At 38.5% G+C, this 21,966-nt stretch overlaps 1 protein-coding gene across 8 annotated transcripts in view; it reads right to left on the bottom strand.

Moving 5' to 3' along the window:
* The window catches only part of LOC121337816 (myelin basic protein), a 110,415-nt gene that overhangs the window by 65,882 nt on the left and 22,567 nt on the right, over nucleotides 1–21,966 (bottom strand). For all 8 annotated transcript variants that reach the window (XM_041408156.1, XM_041408159.1, XM_041408162.1 and 5 more), the window contains exon 2: nucleotides 18,708–18,781. In XM_041408156.1, coding sequence (XP_041264090.1) covers nucleotides 18,708–18,758 — 51 coding nt within the window. In that variant the 5' untranslated portion in view covers nucleotides 18,759–18,781. The remainder of the gene's footprint in view (nucleotides 1–18,707; nucleotides 18,782–21,966) is intronic.

Genomic DNA, 21,966 nt, shown 5'->3' with positions numbered 1-21,966 from the left:
TCCATTTGATGCTCAACTATAGGCCCAAATAGGGCTGACCTTTCCTTCAGCAGCCCACTGTAAGCAAACTTCTAACAGATAACTGTCAATGGTACATAAATAAAACTACTTACTATAACACAAAGAAATAACCTCAGAGATATTTCCTAAGAAACAAAGACATACATTGAAATGCATATAATACTTACCTGAATATTTTTTAAAGAGCAACTTCAAAACACCTATTAAAATTACTTTATAGTTTTGCTTAAAAGACTTGAAGAAAGCACAATGAGGATCCCTTCCTCATTCTTCCTAGTTACCTTAACAACCACAAAATGCAAAATCTGAAAAGGAGATCAACTGATTTCAGAAATATTCTAGCTGTCAGTCATTTTTCAAGAAACTGTCTAAACTGAAGCAGGAAAACTGTCATAAAGTAAATAACTCAAAACAATGCACCTAATTAGCACTAGAACAATAGAACCCAAGTCAGGAGAATGTCAAAAAAGCTAACCAAAACCAATCCATTCCAACAAGAAGGAAGAAATCTCAGAGCAATAGAACACAAATCTCTCAAATTCTCTCAACACAAATAGAAACTGCTCCCATTCACTGCTTGCTTTGACTTCTGCATCCTTTATCAAGAACAGAGGAGCAGAACTCTTGCTGGTGTGATTATTTCCCTTTCACAATGTTCATATGCACTAGACATGTGACAGAGCAGCTTTGGTGGCCACTGGGAGTCCAGCCAGGGTCAACCCACCATATTTTCTGAAAACAAACAAGAGAACAATGCTTCCCTACATGTTTTAAGCCAACACAGAGGCACTCTCACAAAAACTACTGAGCAGTTACAACTGCACCAATATTAGAAGAAAAATCAACCATTGTAACACATGTATGAAGCTGCACGCTGAAATATTAACCTACATATTCAACAGGTGAACTTTCCCATTTCAGAAGGGAATAATGAAGTCTAAGAGGCAAAATATTTTGGAAAAAAAGTACAACAAACCCGATTGTTTACCCAAACATGCCCAGAGAGAAGACATTTTAATTGTTTGTTTTCAGCCTGTTTAAAATGTCTAAATTAGCATTCAAATTGTATTGAGCACCATGAGGGGGAAAACAACAACAACAAATCCTGAAGATCTGGATGTTAATGAACAGCAGAAGCCAATTTCATTAGTTGCCCCACAACTGGCATTTGAAAACTCAGAGCATCTGATCACACTGGGGCTTCCAGGCATTATAAGGGCTGGCACTCAGAGCCTGACCTCTCTGGGTTCTGGCTACCAGGTCACCATCTGGTTTCTTATACCAGTGGCACTAATACCTCCAGATTTTGGCGGCCTCCTCTGGAGCACACTTACAGTCTAATGCAGCCCAGACTGTAACATGCAGATGTGGGTATGTCAGATATGCAATCTGATCAATGCTTTTCCAAAATTCCAAAATGATGTTGTGAGTTTCCAGCAAATATTGGTGATTTCATATGCAAGGAGTACAGCTAAAATGTTATATGTCCCCCCACATATCAGTAATTTAACATATTCCTGACTTTCAGAAATAGTAATCTCAAGTTAACTATTGCTGCCCACCACACTGAAGTAGTGGTAAGACAAACCTTGAGAGCCCAAGGAAATGATTCACTGAGATCTCATGCTCAATGCTTCTTCAGTCCCAGGTGACACCTGAGTCATCAGCAAATACCTGCTATTACTCACCTGGAACTAGGGAAGGTTTTCCTGTGGAGTTAATTGCTGCCATTTCTGTACACCACATAAAAAAGACCATGGTCAGTAAGCATCTATCCAAAGTGCCTCCAGATGGCAAATATGATAAGATACCTGCTCCATAACATAAATGGTTCATAAGCCTGTTCTCATACCTTTTCCAAAGCATAAGCAGCTAATCTAATAACTGAAAAAAAAAGACCCTATCTGCACAATATACAATCCTGTTCTTTGGGAACATTTCTTGTTTTTTTGCAGGGACAGGGGACAGTATGGTTTTAAACAGTTGTAGTTACCATTTTCCAAATATATAAAGTCAAACAAAGAAACTAAACCTGAGAAAGATCAAGCAATATAAATCTCATACTGACTGTGAGATAAATGTCCATTTTCTCTAATCCCAATGTAAATAAGTATCAGAAGTGATGACATTGAAACACTCATGTGCAAGTACAGACAGGAGAAATGGTTAAGACCAGAAATACGATTTGCGAGCAACCGGCTTATCACTCAGTGAGCCAAAAACCAAATAGAAACTGTCATTTAAAAAGATCACAGAATCATTCAATATGCTGAGTTGGAAGGGACCCACAAAGACCATCACATCCAACTCCTGGCCCAGAATCACACTATGTGCCTGAGAGCATTGTCCAAACACGCCTTGAACTCTCAGGCTTGGTGCTGTGACCACGTCCCTGGGGAGCCTGTTCCAGTGTCCAGCCACCCTCTGGCTGAGGAAACTTTTTCTGAAATCCAACCTAAACCTCCCCTGACACAACTTCAGACCATTACCTTGAGTCCTGTCACTAATCACTACAGAGATGATTCAATTTACCACAGTTTGATTCATTAGTGTGGTTCTAGCAAGAACTCTACAACTTCAGGAGAAATACTGCATTGAAATTCAAGAGCGACATGTTGAAAAGAAAAAGAAAAAGAGGTGATTTAAATAAGTGCTATTTTGCAGTATTTATAGTCATCATCTGTGGAAGGCCCAGGCTCTGGGGGGGAGCATGAAGCTCTACTAGCAAGCATACCTATTTATTGCCTGGGAACATCTCCAACTCCTGGCAGGAACACGTGTTCTTTTCTTCAACTTCCACCTTTTCTTCCAGTGCCTAATTTTTAGATTTTTCCTCTTTTATAGCTATTTAACAAAAAACCCCAAAAAAACCCACCAAAAACAGCAACAAAAAACCAACCAACAACCACCAAATGACCAAAAAACCAAAAATAACCACATAAAAACCCAACTGACAGCTCAGCCAGACAGCATTGCCTTTTTTTCGGTGACCAATCAACATGTACGTTGTACTGTTACACTATACAGGCTGCTAGCAATCTGTCAAGACTTGGCAGCTCTGTGACAACTGCCCATCTTTCTAGAAAGGTTTCAAGAAATCAAGGATCATCATACAACTGGAAGGTGCACTTCACGCATCTTCTGTGGATTTGTCCTGAAAGAAGGCCTCAGTATGCTTTTTTTTTGGTCAATAATTCAGAAGTGCAATACTTTACTGAAGAATAAAAGACAGTCAAATGTAGGTACATTTTGTACTCAACAGAAACCTCTGCATTAACACTGAAGGAGTGATAATGCATTGGTAAAAAGAGAGACATGCTTTATACACAGCATTTCAAATGCTTAGCTGTTTTTCTTTTTTTAGATGACATAACAGTTTTAACAGTAATTTTTCCCCATGGATAGAAGGTGTGTAGGAACACTCTGCTTGGATTTATCAAAGGCAAATGGTGTCTGACAAACCCCCTGAACAGCCTTCTGTGATGGAATGACTGGTTTTGTGGAGGAGGGCAGAAACATGACAGCATATCCCCTGACATGAGCATGGCCTGTGACACAGCCTCCCACAGTCTGCCACTCTACCCTTCCAGTCAGACCAAGAAGATAAAGTCTGGGTAGGTGGAATACAAGGGGTGGGTGACTGGTAGGACCACCAAGCTCAGAGGATGGCAGTCAGCAGCATGGAGTCCATCTGTCTGTCAGTCAGCAGCAGCACCCCTCAGGGATCAGCACTAAGGCCAATATCATTTAATGTCTTTATTAAAAACCCAGGTAATAATAATGAACTGGGGGCTGATCAGTACACAGAGGCAGAGGTGCTCTTCCAAAAGGGACTTTGACAGGCTACAGAAGTAAACTGACAAGAATCTCGTGAAGTCCAATAAAGGCACATACAAAACTCTGCAGATGAAATGGGTTAACTCCATGCATGAGGATCACCAGGGCTCAAATGGCCTGAAAGCAGCTTTGCAGAAAAGGTTCCTCTTTTTAGTTTTTAAATTTTTTTTTGCATATGTTTTAGTTAAGTAACTGTAAATGGTTGCATTACAGGTGTTTGGAACTGATGAGCAGCTCCTGAAGTACACGGAAAAAGCAGGTGCTACTGGCAAATAGGTTTAACTCCAGTTCTCCTGAATTTGAGAGAAAAGAAACACATGGGCCCCTATGGAGCAACAAGAAAAGGCATTGGAAGAATAGATGTGTCAATTGTGTGACTATTTTTCTCCCCTTGTTCTGTTTTGCTTCCTCTGTAGACACAAAAGCTACTGTGCTCAGAGTCAGTACTCCCACCAGTGATGACAGCTTCCTGAGGGAAAAGCTGTGGCCAATACACCAGTTTAAAACCACTTGAGCAGTCACAGCTGACCACAAAGAGTTACAGAAAAGCAGGAGCTTGACTTAACAATGAAGAATTCAGGATCAATTTCTCTCCAGAGGGAAGAGTTTCTGGCCTCAAAACCAAAATGAACTGCATGAAAGACTACAAAAACCCTCATATACTATGCTCTCTCAAACACAAGCAAAAAATGCAGTCAGACAGTACTTGAAAACTACACCAAATCAAAAGTGTTAAGAGACTTTACAATGCCAGGAACACACCAACTTTTACAGAGACGGTATCACTAGGTTTGTATGCTGCTTGGCTTGCTGTGTTTTTTGTTTGGTTTTGGTTTTGGTTTGGTTTTTTTTTTTGTTTGTTTTTTTTTTAATTTGCATAGAAATAACAAGAAAATAAACTAAAAACCCAATTGCCATGAGTAAATAAACAAAGTAAATTTTGCACAGTTGACAAATTACGCTACTATTCCCATGACAGTGACAATGCTGGTTACTGAGAAGCCTAGGTAAAAATATAAAATCAACTTCTAGCCATAATGTATTTCTCAGTGATCAGCAAGTAACATTCTTGGATTTAGCTAAAACAAAGTCATTAAAATCCAATAAAATAATGACTGGATATGCCTGATAGATATTTACGACACTTTAATTAAAGGGCTGTGATAGTACTTCATTATAAAAATTTATTTTTGCCCACCTTTTATGTACTCTGATACAATGACATCATTAATGTAAGAACCTCACTGAAATTAAGATCTCCTCAAGCCACAGTGAGCAAATCACACAGCCTGATGAGCTCGTGTTACCTTCCCACTGCAATAATTATTTACATACAAGCACACTTCTCCCTATCCTCCAAGTATTTTAGGACAAAAAGGAATCAAGTAATAGAGAAATTAATTAAAAGCTGTAAGACTTCATGAAAGTTGAACAATTCATCTTTATCAGCATATAAAGGTTTTCAGTTCAAAGCCCTACTGTAAGCCATACTAGGTGTGATTTAAAGGAAAGGTTGGTCATTTAAGTAGAACCTTTTCCAATACAAAAGCTCATTTTCAAGGCTAGACACATGACCTTTCCCAAGTAACATTTACTGGAAAAAAAAACCCTTAGGAAAAACAAATCCTCTGATAGACTGTGAAAAATTAGAAGCAGAGTTAACAGAAGAGCTCAAGGGAAATTTCTCCTTATACTATCAACACCCAGTCTATTCCCCACTCTTTTTGGTTTTTTGCCACTCAACTTTCCTCCCTCTGAAAGAAGGTACACACGCAAAACAAACTGATTGCACATGTAATCCTTTTTATCGATAGATGCAGAAATAAATTCAAATACACAAATATCAAACAAATATTAAAATGCACAAAAATACACATAAATATTTAAAATAGAACCTCCAGAGCTGTGAACTGGAGGACTGCAAATGCAAGAATCATAAAACCCCAGCCAACCTGAACTGTGGGGGGCTTGCTTCTTCAAGTTTATGGTGCTGGATCCCTTCAAGTTTATGGTGCTTAATGGGATTCATCCCAGGATACTCAAGGAGCTGCCCAATGTTGCCAGGAGACCTCCCTTAATGATTTTTCAATGGTCTTGGGATGTTTTCAATGATGTCTTGGGATTCTAGAAAGATCCCAGTTGACTGGAAGCTGGCAAATAAAGCAGACACTGATCTCTCCTCTCTGCTGATCAGTGACAGGACGGAAGGGACTTACCTGATATTGTGTTAGAGGAAGTTTAGGTTAGGTATTAGGAGAAGGTTCTGCATATGGGCAGGTGGCTAGGCACTGGACAGAGCCAAGCCTGAGGGAGTTCAAGAAATGTCTGGACAACACCTTCAGGCACATGGTGTGATATTCTTGGGGATGTCCTGTGCAGGCCAGGAGTTGGACTCAGTGGATCCCTTCCAACTCAGGATATTCTATGATTCTATGAAATATATCAGGGTCCTTAATTATGGTGCGGTATGGAGAGGATGAGGTAGAAGGACAAAAACTGGTTTCATCTCCTCTCCACAGGGTCAGGCTGCAGAGAACACAATTCCTTAAACTACACTGCTGTTTTCCCAAGGTTTTTCTCACACTGCCCACAGCAAATCCCATTACATTAATGTGCAAAATCTATGTTAATGCACTACTTGGCTGGGAATTTTAAGTGCACAAACGTCACACAGTTAAAGACTGCATTTCCCTCAGCAACTGTTACTTAGTAACCCTCTGCACATAAATAGAATTTTACATCACTGCATATGTGTTGTGAAGGCTAAAATCCATGCCTTGATTCTATAGGCCAGCAGGAAGGAAAGGAGTCATGCGGGCAACTGTAAAACAAAGTAGCACCAACTATTTTCAACTGCTTCTCTAGGCAGAGAATTTAACTGGAGAGAAACCTGTGGGGAAACAAGAAGCTATTTTCACTGTCCTTTTTTTGGTGGTATTTCATCCTAAAAAGGGAGCAGGTAGACCTTGGGCAGACCTTCTGGTATTATTCATGTGGTGTGCAGTGGGGACTGCAGACGTAAGCACAACAGACCATGCAAAGCTCTCCACCTTCTCCCCTAGGGATAGTATAATCCAGAGGCTATGTAACTTCTGGGTAGAATTGGTACGGCCAGAGACACAGTCGAAACAAAACTAAAAAAAGCTGTGTGAATCAGATCCAGGACTGAACAAAACAGGTGGAGCATGATGGATAAAAAAATCTTAAAATAAATGTAGATTAGGATCCATCGACTCTAAATACAAAAGCTTAAATAGCTGTGTTTTATTAACATATATATATTCGATCCTTTCCATATATAGGCTACTTGCGATTTGACTGACAGTCTAACTCAAGCAGCTTGAATCAAAATGGTACTTCATAATCACTTTAGACCCAGAGCCTGCCTTTTTAGCACTGAACAAAAGAGGTGGCCTGCTGGAAATACCTAGACATCTTTTTAATTCAATTCCCTAGCACTGCAAATAATATTATCATTACTCAGCTTAGTCCCATCCTTTGCCTCTAACACCCCACAGCTGTAAAAGTGGATTATCTTGACAAAAACCAACTGATTGAGTTACATATAAGCAACAAATATTTTCATTTGAAGAGATCACAGATAAAAAATATTTGCAGTTATTAAACCAAGCAAATAAGTATAAGCATATAGATAAGCAAACACACCTAATTTGCAATTCTACTTTGCAAGTTTACAAGTCCTAAAGTCTAGCACTTCCCCATAAGTGCAGCATGCAAATAATCATGTCTTACTTCTTCTGAACAATGAAAAATTGTTGTTCTTAAACAGGATTTTGAAAACTTTAGCAAACCAAAAGATTCTTAACTCTCAAAATTCTTCCCCTCAGCTCATGTCCTGGTAAGAGGTAACTCAACAGATACAAAGCTTCTCCTTGCAAAATCCCAGGGAATAATACCTTGAAAATAAGGGTTCCTACTTAAAGCTTTTTTCCTATCACCTTGATATTAACAACATTGTAAAGCAAGATATGCCAGCACAGATTAGAAATCTTTACTTCAAGAAAGCATCAAGCAATTTCTTTTAAGAAAACAGTGTTAGGCTGTGAAGCATGTTGAGGTTTGAAACTGACCACATTATACCATGACTAGGAGAAGTCCAGATGCTCAGAGTTGTCTCTGAAGTCCTCATTTTCTTAAGCCCACAAGACCCAACTTGGCAGTGCAGCAGCAGCAGAATTGAGAACTGAGCAAGAGACTCGGCCAAGTCTTACTCAGCGACTGGGACAATTAAATGGCCATCTGGCTCCAGCACAAAGACAGCAACTCTGCACCTGTTCCACCAGCCCACGGCTTGCAGCCTGCTTGGTTAAAGCAAGCCCATGGGGCAAAACCCAGAGCAAGTCGTCATCTGCTGAGACCAGAGCTCAAAGCTGCGATCGAAGCCAAGAGCCCCTGCTGCTGGCGCAGCCATCTCCCTTGGGGACAACCTGCAAGACATCTTCTGAGGGTCCTTCCTGCTTCTTACATACAGCAGCAAGAGACATCATCAGAAATTATCAAAGACATGCAATTTAGTTGATACAAAGTCTGTGTGTCAAGCCCTGTGGGCTCCCAAAATGCCATAAACCCTTTATTCTTCCATAAGCAGGTGACTCAACAGCTGCAATAGAATCTTACATTATTACAGTATTAACTGCATTATGCTATGGCATTATGAACTCTGCAAAATCCCAGAGCAGAATCTGATGCCTGGAAGATCTCAGCATCCCTTGCCAAAGGCAGACGTATCCCTTGCTCCACTGGTTGTTCTTGTACTTGGAGTTAAAGCCATTGGCCAAGACATCCATACAATCTGTTGCAAGGGTATTAGAACCCAGAGCTCCCCATCCCAACTGAACACATCCAATAACAGGGATCTTGTAGCCTCCTTTCCCCCAGGCTCCATAAAACTTTCATTTTTATACAGTTTTATCAATTCTTATAAAGACTATGCAGCACAGCATCATATAAAGGTAATAAAAAATGAAAAACAATAGACAAATGCCAGTGGAAAGGAAAAGAAGGCAACAGACAGAAAAGGTACATTGAAGAGACTCCTGAATGTAGTTCTGTTCCTTCCCTTCCTGAGAAGACTGCAGGAAAGCAGAACATAACACACCACTGAGGGCAAAACAAGCGCAAAAAGTATCAAAGCTAAATTTTTATTAGGTATTTCATCTATTTTTTTTTCTTCTTGCCAATATCCTCACTTATATGGCAAGAAATTAGTTGAAGCACATATAAAGAAAAACCTTTTATTTTGAATATTTTTTTAATACTGTATTGTAGAAAGAAAATATCAACATTAAAATTAATTTGTCAAGTAAAAGTATCCTAAAGCTGAGTGTTCAGGACACATTGTTAGCACCTACAAACAAACATGCTTCACTTAAGCCAATCTAAATGTAATGGATTACAGCGGTTCAGATCCATCTCAAATAAAATATGTGACATAAGTTTACTCCAAACACTCATTTGATTCTGAAGGAAACTGGAGATTAGCACCCCATCGTAGGAGAAGTCCTCCTCTCAGCAAGTTTCTATCAGCAAGTATCCTGCAGCACATGACAAGTTATTTATTTAAGCACAAAAATATAACATTGTCTGCAGCCTTGACCTAGAATCTCATCTCACGTGACCAAGCTCCAGAAATAATGTCTATCATCCCAAACACACTGTTTTCTGTGCAGTAGTGCACCAAAGATAAAACAGTTGTTACTTTACGCAGTGGGTTTCACCTGCTATGAGCTCCAAAGCCTCTCCTAGAACATGAAGATATATATTTATGCTAGTACTATAGAGTTGATGAATATATTAAAGATACTGAATTTTAAATCAATACATATGAAGTATTGAAACAGATTAAATATATTTTATTATGATCTATAAATATTTCTCAACTGTTACAGGCACTGACTTGAGATTCTAAGTCTCACATGCTCTCATCTTCGCACATCTTTCATCTTCCAGGTCTTAAAAACCCAGAATTGTCTGGAATTTCAGTACTGATTATTCAGGCTTTATCACTGTGTACCATAAGGCAAGTTTCACCTGCAGTAGAAAGCTCTGGCTTAGCATTAAGAAAACATTTAGTCTGTAGCTCACGGGGAAGATCAGAATGAATAGACTCCCCAGGGTGAAAAGCTACTGGTCTTGCCTTTTGAAACTGCTACAGGGAGCACATCTGCAGCCATACAGGGATAGAATGCAGTATCAATACCTGAATATACACTTGCATTAATATACAAGTATTTTTTAATATACACTTGCACTTTTTCAGTATGGACATGTGCATACTTACATATATGTGCACAAAAGAAACAAAAGTGGGATTTAAAGTTTTTGCAGTTCCACTTTACACTGACAAATTTTAGCCACATTTCCCCAAAAGGACTACACACAAGTTCTTGCATTTGCTGCACATAACAAATTCTTTAACAAGTACAAAGTACAAATGCAAACATCCAAAACAGCTTCATGACAAAACAGTATATAAGTGACAATGATAGTTTGTCATAAAAGTAACAGAACATTGTTTTGATTTTTATCTTTCAAAAACTGACAATGGCACCAAGGGATTGCTTGGTAAAGCAATGTATTGTGGTAGGCTGGGAAGGTTGCAGAAAGTCATATTATAGCATGAAGAGAGAGAACTGGCTTGAAGAGAAAGTAATTATTCCAGGGGATATGTGTCAGAAAAGTGCAAATTTTCTTCTGTGGTGTTCACACATTCCGGATCAGACTGCCTATCTTAACTGGCCATCTCTTCACTGTTTCTGAGCACTGTCAGCAACTAAATATTTCTAATACCTCAGAAAAATCAAAGCAAGGCATTTTGACTGCATCAGAGATGCTGGCAGAAAATAGCATGAAGGAAGAAAGAAGCATGCAGGTGAAAGAAGCAGAAGGAAGATAAAGGAAGGAGCTAGACGGGTAAGTTAGCTCTGACCACAAAACCAAAACAAGAAAAACCCCAAATGACTCATATTTCAACATCACAGTCTCAATTTTTTTAAATCAAAACATCCCCAGTATATTGGTATTTCCACATTTCATCTGAAAACGTCTGCACCATCACACAGTGAATCCATTCCTGAAGCTCTTGCACTGAACAGGAGAATCTGAGGACCCAAAAATGGTGACTGTTGTTTTGATAAGTGCCTGTTTGAAGATATATCTCATTAGTGACAGACTTGCTAAGATTTCTGGGTCTCTTATGTCTTTTCAATATTTTTTGAGCTGCCTAGAGTTCCAAGCAAGTTGAGTGCCCTCAGGCCTCCCTAAATTCAGCTTTCAATTCTAAGTCCAGCCACACCAGCCTGAACATCACTGTGTGGCACTGTGACAAAAATGCAAGATTTCCATTATTGCCTATTCTGGACTGCAACTGATGCTCAGAAGTCCCCCTAATCATCCAAGGTAACTGGCATGTAATTTGTGGCTTTTAATTCTATGTAAATTTTGATATTTTTATGGCCACATCCACTGGATGCTGCACTGAAATATCCGATTTTCTTAAGAGCAAATGTTATCGCAGCAATCAAGAGTAACATAATATTATTCTGCTTTAAAGTTTTTCAATTTCCTTTTACAAAAAGTTTTTTTTTTGTCCCCCAGCAAATGCTACCAAAGTATTTCCATTGACTTAAAGCAGACAGACTGAAAAAGTTAAATAAAAAGGAAAATCATTCCATGGCATTTCTCCTCAAAGTGGAAAAATCCATTTCTGAGCTGTAGCTGCAGACAAGTTAAATTTATTCACTATACAAATAGCTCCAATTACTCAAGAAATTCAACTTCTGAAGTGCAAAAAGAAGTTACTGTCAGCAATACTTTGCATTGGAAAGCCCTACAACCTTTTCCTTCCTATGTCCATTGCACATTTGCTGAATTTACAAATGAGAGCAAAATTCAACTCAGCTTAATGTGGAAACCCTCTTTTCCCACGGCAGAATATTTAGCATCTGATATGAGAGTGTTTTGACTTTGTACTGATGCACAGTGTAAAACTATGTCTTACAGCTACCCTATCTGGACAGTCAGCTGCATTATCAGAAATACTTGTGAGAAACTGAGAATTAAAATGAAACATGGCTCCAGAACTCTTCTGCACAGCTGCTGCCCAGGAGCATCAAACACCACTGAATTAGCACTAGAAGGAAAAAGATGAGAACAAACTTCAAAATGCACTTTTAACAGGTTTTAATACTTTATTAAGTGCTACAGCCACTGTCTTAGACACTGGAGATTCTGCTGTGGTTTGACACCAAACACGCAGAGGTAAAGCTTGGCCATTTCTCTAAAAGGGCAAATGCATTTCACTACAACTTATTTTACAGATATAACTGCATCTTAAGGTAACACGATACTACAGAAGATTTTTTAAGCTTTTCCCAAATACAACCAGGGTCAAAGTAACAAATCGGAATTTTCACCTGACCCAATTTCAGAGCAGGTGATACAACATTACTGCCACAAGCTGATCCACAACCACCACAATAGTAAAAGCACAAAAGGTTCCATGAGGAAGAAGGACACTGCTCCCTTTCAGGATCACCATGTCACTTACGGCTTCCTCAAAATGAAATATATCAACAACTTTCCCTTCATTTTTATGGCATGAAGGTGCCAAAACACTGAACATGTTCTCAGGCTGAAGTATGGGCTGATTTACTAGAAAAGTCATCTCAGCAGCTAGAACAGTTCACAGAGAGTTCACAAAGAATGCCTACTGCATTACACCCCTGCTCTTCCAGCTCCTTGCTAATTTAAGTGGCACTGGCATTAAACTCATTTGACAGGACATTTATCTAGTTCTGCATCAAAGCTAACAAGGAGGGAACTGTAGAAAACTACCACAAAAACATAGCATCTGAAGCACAAGACCTTAAAAAAGCACAGAGTGCACTTCCCTCTTTTAGTCAGTTCTGCAGGGTGAGGGTGGGAGAGCAAAGCCTGACACCCTACCTCCTCCCCAGCCAAAACCACAGCGACTGCACCTCTTCCTTTTACACCCATGCAGGCTTAACCAGCTCAAAACCCAAACCAAGGAGCACTAGGACTTAGCCATTGCATGCAAAACAGAAAAACACACTTGCAACTTATTTTATGCAACCATTGCCCACACATTTACTCACTCCTTCATTGAAACACAGATCCAGTGATATACTGCCATGGTTATACAATTCAGGCATCTCCTTAAACATTAGCAGTGGGTGCTGTGGCAGGGCCAGAACTTGCTCCTCACTTGCACCTGCCCTGCTTTAACTTTTCCACACGTTCCTTGCACAGCAGAACACTGTACTTTCAGTAGCCTTCACATGCAACAAAGGGAAACATGGAAACGTAGGAGCATCAGCTTCAATTCAGGGACAATTTATCGTCCTCACAAAATTTCAACAAGTTTGCTGTATTTTAGACATGAGAAAGATTAATTGCTGCAGCTACAGTTGACTATACTAAATTTAGCATCCAAAGAGTTTAATGAACAGTCAAGTATTGAAACACATTACTTGCATTTAGACAAAAGTTCTTCCTACAAACTTCATAGTAGAACTATTTGCCTACTGAAACATTAACACAGACTTCTGATAGCATACCGAGTGCTGGTGTTAAGGTTAATTTTTGAGGACAGATGTCACAGCTACTTCATGCTTGGCATTCTCAGAAGTTTCAAACAGTACAGTCATTTCTGTATCATCCCACCAGCAGAAGCACATTAGTGCCTGAAGGCTCCACTCAAGGTCTCCAAGCACTACTACTAATACAGAATGACACTGCATCTATCCCAACAAACCATCCAGTTAGACAGCATGAAGGTTAAGAAATGAAGTAGGAAGACAGAGAGAGGACATGAGGATTTGCTCAAGGGCAAAGCTAGGTTGATGGTAGAACATGAGGAACACAGACATCTATCAAATTCAACTGGTGTTGCTGAACCTGACTGCCCAGAACTTCCCTTCACACCCTTGAAGAAGATTTGCCTCTCCCAAAAGCAGCAGTTCCTTGTACCAGGCATGCCAGCATAACCAGACACCGGATGGTCATAAGGATTCTACACAGCATATCTAACTTGTAAAACTGACTGGTGAAAATGCTCGTCAAATCTCTCACACAAAACACTGGCACTCTCAACATTTTAAAGTTTTTTTCTCCTTTTCACTTGCCTTCAGAAAACAGACTGGCTCAAGGGGGAGTGTTTTAATCTATCCATCAAATAGCAAAGAATTCACCATAATAGTTCCTGTGCTCTTTACTGCTTTACAGGAAAGAGTAAAACACACAATTACACTGGAAAATAAAAAAATAGTGCTATACAACTTTGCTAGGGCGAAAAAAGTGAGAAGGCTTCGTAAATAATTTTTTATGGTAATAAGACTATTTCTTTTTGTTTATTTTTTACAGAAAAGTGTACCCCAGACTTCAAAATCCATACAATCTCTATGTTACATCTCTCAAGCTGTATGTACAAAAAATAATAAATTTTTATATTACAAAAATAATACTTCAGAGCAATTAACTAAGCAAGTAGAAAGTGTTTAATCTGTTGGGTTTTTTTGTCTTTTGATAATTTATGATGCATATCAAGAGGAAGCACCTGGCAAAAACCACACATACAGCTCAGGCCTGTAAACAGCCTAAGCCATGAGAGGTAGTAAAAGCTTTTATGCTTGCAGATCCCTGAGCATGTATGAGATGAACAGTTCAACTACCATCATGTGCCAGTCATCTTAAGAACTTCAACTTCCTTTCACCAGGAAGAGACAGAATATTTTCAATCAGTGTTACCTGACTGCAGCCTTAGAGAGAGTGCTAATTTCACAACATTAGCAAGGTAACAGGGGAAAAAAAGAGGAGAGGAAATAGAATCTCCTCTAAAGCAGGACAGAAACTATCTGATTTACTGATACATGCTCACTGAAGCAATTTAGCTTGAAGTAGTTATGCTGAGCTGTCGTTAAACATTGAGAACCAGACAGTTCATTAAAGTTATATCAAATCAACCACTGCAAAACACATTATAGGTACATAACACAGGACAATCAAAGGCAAGATTTTTCACAAGTTCATTACCCAGCAAGACTTAGTCATTATTAACAGATTATTTTTCGTTCAAAGAAAACGTTAAATTGCAGACTGAATGCCTATTCATCATTATGTCTGTTTTCAGTTTTGGCCTGCAATTACATTTCCCAAGGCTTTTCAGAGCTGAGTACCAGAAGTGGCAATTGGGTTTGGTTCCTTGCTGTTTTCTTACAGCACACCTCAATTACATAAAGGATATGAACTAGGTAGATAATCCAGCATTTCCCATAATCTAACATGTCCCAGGCCTGTATAAATTTCTTGAGCAATCCCTTGACATGGCAGTGCAGTGGGTTTTGATCTTCCATAACAGGTCACAAGCTTGATTTCCAGGTCCCCACAGCACTATGTGACCAAGAAAACCAGGCTGCTTGAACCAGGAGCATTTGGAAGTTGCTGAGCAATAAGTGGGACAATGCCAGACCTTCCTTCCAAACCCCCCTTCCTGAACAATCAATGACATTAACGGCCAGTTTTGACAGACAGCAAGACAGTTCAAAGATTTTGGGATGGCAGTAATGTGCTGTGCGGAATTCTCTAATGAGGAGTAGCAGAGAACTGTGCTGTTGTAACACAGGCAGCTTTAGTCATTGCAAAAGAGATTGTGCCACTTTTTCGTGCAATGATGACAAATTAGCACACATCAACTAGAATGCTGAACCAGTAAAACTCCACTGTCTATTCTTTTTACTCCTCTACATTCAACTCTAAAGAAACTCAGGGCAATAAACTCAGGACAGCCCATTCCTTTTGTTATTGTTGTTCTTAGATATATTTATGTTAAGTACAAACTCAAGTATTAACAGTAAGAAGAAAGTAAACATAATAAATACTTAAACATTTACTAAGGCATTAAGCAGATACAAAGTCTAGTATGTTTCAAAGTAAAAAGAAAAGAGAAAATTCTGGATTCATTGAGGAATTTTTTTGTATCTCACAAAACTCTAAAAGATGCAGATCTATTAAACGTATGAGAAAGAAATCTCACAGAAATGAGCTGGTGTATGCTATTGCTGTGAGTAAAAGAGAAGGGTTTTGTATATACTCCTCCACACTACTTAGGTCAAATATTCTGCAAAGCATTCACTTAATTTCACCGTATCTCATTATTTATTAAATAATCACTGTAGCTTGCCATATTTATATATCAAGAGGAGAGCAATATTTTGAAAGAAGTGTCACAGCATGGGAAGCCATCTTAATGTCGTCTGTAAATTTCCTAATTGAAAGCATACTGGTGTCACCTTAGACATTTCATGAAGTAATTGCTTTCCAGAAGTCCATTTCTAATTTTGTAATTCAAATACACAAATTTACTAAAAGTAAAGTGAAGCTAGACGTCAACTCAAAAAAAACATCAAACCAACCTCACAGTAACTGCTGGATTAAAAGACATTTACTGGACAACCAAGAACTGGGATTGCTGCAATTCGCAACAGTCTCTTTAATGTCACTATACATAAAATAGTTCTATGGAGAAATGGTCTACCAGTCCAGGAGCAGTACAGTGGCTGTAAATCTGACCTCAAAGGTTCAAAGAAGCTGCCTAAAATCATGTTTTTCCTTTGGACCTACAGTTTTGGGAAAGGACTTACAGTAAGCAGCCTGGAGACTGAAAGTAATGAAACTTAGAAAGACCCTTGGTGAGATGTTTGCCTCTTTCTTGCAGTCTCTGCAAACCTTCAGCAGGTCCAGAAGATTAGTGGGAAACAGTTCTAATCTACAGCAATACTGAACAACAACAACTACTTTGACTTTGAAAATAAGAGGGGAAAAAAACCCAAAACAAACTGGCTTGGTTAATGCAGCCACTAAGAAATTTAATGCTGCCTGAAAGAACTGAATCAAGAATGACTAACTGTAGGGAATCCATAGTAGTCTCTTATCAATATATTTCCTGATTTTAAATCCATGGCCTTGTAATTTCTTGTGGCATGATCACTATTTTAGATAAAGGGAGTTCATGCACAACTCTGTGCATAAAGGGAGATTTTGATCAAGCACTGCCAGTTTGAAAGTTTAGGGGTTTGGTGTTTTGGTTTTTTGACCCTCTAGGAGGATGAGTGAAGGCCAGAAGATAATATTACAGTAGTAAGTTCCTGCTTCACAAAACAATTTTGGTAAATTAATTTTATTTTTATTGAAGAATCAAGTATTCTCCATGAACTGATTAGGAAAAAGAAGGAATTTTAAAGAATTGCAGCCATCCATTTCCTTGTAGTTCTGTCCTACATACCAAGTGCAGACTCACGGTCACCTGACTCTCACTCACCACCACAGAATCTGCACCAGAAATTGCACAGAATTATAATTTGAAGAAATTTTTGAAGCCATATGTGTCTCACAACTCACCCACCTGCTATCCAGGTGCCTCAAACACATGTGATCCCACAGCAAGAGAGAAGATACAATGTGATTTTTTAAACCAAATTTTATCCTCAATGACCAAAGCAAGGGGGTATTTGGTGCACTGAAGCCCACCAAGCTCAGTAAACTTAATGTATCATACCTGCAGGATCTCACATGCTTACTCAGAAAGGATCAAAATATTTGGCTAAATGTTTCTGTTTGGCGCATTTGACTTTTCTGCACAAGTGAATTTTCTAAAGGGCAAGTCTGCAAGACCAGGCACCACAAGACAGCAGCTTGGGATTCATACTACTGTTTGTGCTCAAACCAACACTTTGGGCCACGAAAGCATTTTGCAAAATACTGCACCAACACAAAACAAAATTGTATGTAGCTGTCCTCTGTTCCTGCTTTCTCCGGTTCCTTCCAGTGTGACTGCATTTTCCTAAAGGAGACGGCAAGGAACTAGTAACTGTATGAGTTCTAGTTGGTACACCTTTTGAGTTCTAGTTTGTACACCTTTTGGGGATAGCTGCTTATCTTCCACAGCAAAGCAAAATACTCACATTGTTCCAGATAAAGCCCAGAACTATCTTTTACATCTTATGTCGAATGCAAAGGGCAATAGCTTTATACAGTGTGGGCTTAGACTGTACACTGTTATTTTAGGATGAGGATGTGTGGAGGGAAGGTAGCAATAGCTAGCAACAAGCAGTGGGTTTTTTACTTTTAAATATATATAGGAAGATGTTCTGTTTTAAGATGTGTGAAATCTCTTCCGGTACAACACAGAAAAACAAATAAACAAGACATTATCACAAGGCAAACAGAATACCACATTATGTGCAGAATACACAACAGTGTCAGCAGATGCTTAGGAATGAAATACTAGGAAAGAACTTTTAATTAAAATTTTTACAGTTCTCATATTTTTTTTTTCCTAGGGAGGAGATTTTTAAAGCTGTATCTCATTGGATTGACAATCTTGTCCTTAAAAATCCTCTTATTTTACCTATTTTTTCATAGTGTCTTTCTTATGGATGAAGCCAATTTTATTGCCCAAATGAAAAACTGTCAACAGAATATAACACAGAATATAACTCTGCTCACTGACTCTTAAAAAACTCCACAATATCATGATTCTAAGTTCCTTTCACTCATTACCACCATGGCTGAGAAGATTATTACCAACTATGGACCAAACTTCACACCTCTCATTAAATCCAGCACAACAAAATCTTAATTTGGCCACATCTCATAGGACAGTCTTTCAACAACATTGTCACTTCACAGTGTAAACTACAAAACAGTAATGATAACAGTGATCTGGTAAACAACTACTGTCCTAAAAATCCCCTATATTTCACAGAATACATATTTCCCCAGTGGCTCTCTCTTCCATTTTCTACACTCACCTTGGTTGACTTCTCAGTGCTATGCTCTCGTTTTCCTACATGGTTTCCCATGATGGATCACCAAACTTTAAATTCTGAAAAGATAAAAACAAAACAACATTTTTGAAACCAATACATTTATAAAGAAATACAAATAAATTTTTGACCTGACACATAACGAAGAAATTTTTCACATTCAATGAGAATTTTTACAATCCAAGGTAAGACCCTAAGGAAGAAAACTCCCATGCTTATCTGGTCTATTTTGCACATTTAAGCAATATTAGAAAGCTTTCCTACTTCTATTAAAAAAAAAAAAGACACAAAAGAGAAGGGAAAAAATAAAATGTTCTTTTTGAAATTTGCACATAAAACAAAACTAATTAGAAATTAGGTAGAGGCCCTGGCTTTCAATATTATGTTTTTAATAACAAACAGTGCAGTACACATCAAATAATTTGTTACTTTAAACTTCCATAAAAGTTCAAGTAAGTTCTTTTGAATTCATATTTACCACTATATAAACAGCAATTAGTGAAAAAAGCACCACACTAACTGCTAACAATTTGCTGTGGAGGTTAGAACATGTGAGTTGTAGGTTAGAACATGTGAGTTGTTTACAGCTCCCACTATCATGATGAGTACATAAGAAAGTAATGCCAATTCTTTCTTCGTATTTTCTGGCTCATCCTGCTGTGTCTCAGCTTAACAGAGTTTATGTAGGTTAAACCACAACATGCAAATTTCAGCTTTTAGAGCACACGCATGGTTGTGCCACGTATTTTTTGTAATAGATGCAGGTGTCTGTAGAGGACCTTGCAGCTGCTGCCTTGAGATGATTTGAATGCAGTGTGTCACAGCATTTGAGGCCATGAGACTTAAAATTAGATGCATTACTTAAACTTGCATGCATTACTTAAAACTACACGCATGAAATAAAGCAAAGGCTATACAAACTCATATATTGTTATAACCCCAGCTACACACTGGGTTTAATGCAGTGTGTCACAGCATTTGAGGCCATGAGACTTAAAATTAGATGCATTACTTAAAATTGCATGCATTACTTAAAACTACACACATGAAATAAAGCAATAGGCTATACAAACTCCTATATTGTTATAACCCCAGCTACACGCACTGATTTGTGTACGAAAGGATTCTAAAGACAGAAACTTTGCTTTTGACAAAGGACACATCTGTGATGGGCAGTCACAAGTAATCAATCTAATTTTGTAACTCTACTTCAACTTTTGGAGAGACTGATAGATTTACTTACACACACTTTACCACCCCACCCAACACCCAAAATTTACAAATTTTGAGGGTCTACAATGCTCATTTGGCAATTCACTGAATTCAGTTTGCTCTAAGTTCCATGTTATTACTGTATCCAATTAATGAAGTCTTCACAAAAACCCACTTTCAAGGTCTCACAAAATCAAAATTAAAAAGCATCCAAACTCAGTAAATGCACTCAAGATAGAATTTATTGCAAAATTGGAAACAGATTCTTTTAAACCAGCACTACCTATTGCATATGAGATTCAAAAAAACTAACCCTGTACTTTCTAACTGTGAGATCAGCACTATCAATTCACCCATTTTTTACACTCCGAAATTTTTCAAGGAAAAATACAGGATAAATTCATATACACTGGGTTTCAGACCTGAACTTCTTCAAACTGGGCTTTGCTCTACAAATTATGAACAGCGGTTCATTCCTCATCACCTACTTCCCAACATAAGGAAAGCAGAGTGGAATACAAAACTGTAAGACATGTCTACAGCAGAATATAAAGGCAAATGTTCCATGTGTTATTCTTCCACACATTTATGAAAAAATTAACTATCAAATTTGGTCTATAACACACATATGTCTCAGTACACAGATGATGAAGCTAACACAACACTTGCAGACCAGATCTGTGATCCTGTCCTCCTGCCTCCCCTTAGCTTCTCTCATGTCTCTGGACTAACACCCTGAGAACAACCATCCCGTACCCATGAAACACTCACAACTAGATTTTACATGTATCTATTTTTTTTTTTTTCATGTATAAATGAATGCAGATGCTTGAACTGAAGAGAAGTTAGCTACAGGTAACTGCTGTTAATTCCTCATGTAGCAATAAACCTATTTTTCAGCCAAAGGGACAAAAGCAACCAGTCACTAGCAAGGGTACCCTAAATGTTTCTTCATACTACCTATTAAACAGTGAAATCTAAAGTGAAATCTAAGTAATCCTTTGGCAAAGAAAGGATACCAAGAATCTGATAAGAATTATGAAAGAAATTGTATAGTGCCAACTGTTCTGTAGATATCTGATTAGCAAGTAAAACCACACATACATGCAAGCATTTATAGCAACAAAGACTTAATTTTTCACTTCAGCCTAAAGCAGAAATCCACCTTACTTGACTAAAAACTGAGCACACGGTTGTTTTCACTTCAGGATAAAACACTGAGACTTAAACACTGACTTTGGTTCTTACTGTCTGGAGGGAGACCACACTGAACAGTTTCTACCTGCGCCAATCTTTATGCAATGAGTTGAGTCACTGACTTGAACAGGATTACTCACTTTTACAATCTTTGTAGGAACTTGCAGCCAACTATTCTAAACATCTCAGCTGGAAAAATATTCATATTTTCTTTTTAGTCACCTTCATAATTAGGTTGCCAGACTAAGCAGCTCTGTATGAAGTGAAGACACAGCTTCTTAGACTTCCTAACAATGTCCATCAACTGAACAACACTCTTTGCAGAGGAATCCATGAATGATTCAGCACCGATGAACAGCCACAAGAACAGTCACAGTGCTCCAAGCAATGAAGAAGCACAAGTACTGTGGAAATGCAATACCTTCTTTGAATCTCACATGAATCACACCTAACAATAAGCTGCCAGAACAGGCCTGCACATGGGATCAAGCTTATGACCATAACATCATTTGCCAAAAACCTTCCTAGTGAAATCCTGCAAGTTTTGTAAATCCTATGAGATGACATGAGCTTGAGTCACAAATGAGAAGGGACATTCTGCATGCCTGCAGTGGATGGAGTTACATCACCAGCTCCCCTATAAAACTCCCCATCAAGAGTTCCTGGTTCCACATTAAAACCATCTGAGACGCTCAGAAAATTAAAGGCCACACGAGTAAACTGATTTAACAGGACTAAAATCTGAAAACATTTCTGCCTAAAAACTCTTTTGGGTGAAGTGAGTGAATTGGGGCAGGAAGTTGTGAGCCACCGCTGCAGGTGCCACCAGCAGAGC

The sequence above is a fragment of the Onychostruthus taczanowskii genome, unplaced genomic scaffold, assembly GCF_017590055.1.
Source record: "Onychostruthus taczanowskii isolate IOZ18803 unplaced genomic scaffold, ASM1759005v1 scaffold29, whole genome shotgun sequence".
Lineage (NCBI taxonomy): Eukaryota > Metazoa > Chordata > Aves > Passeriformes > Passeridae > Onychostruthus > Onychostruthus taczanowskii.
The sequence above is the reverse complement of the archived record's forward strand: the minus strand, read 5'-3'. Positions and strand labels throughout refer to the sequence as shown.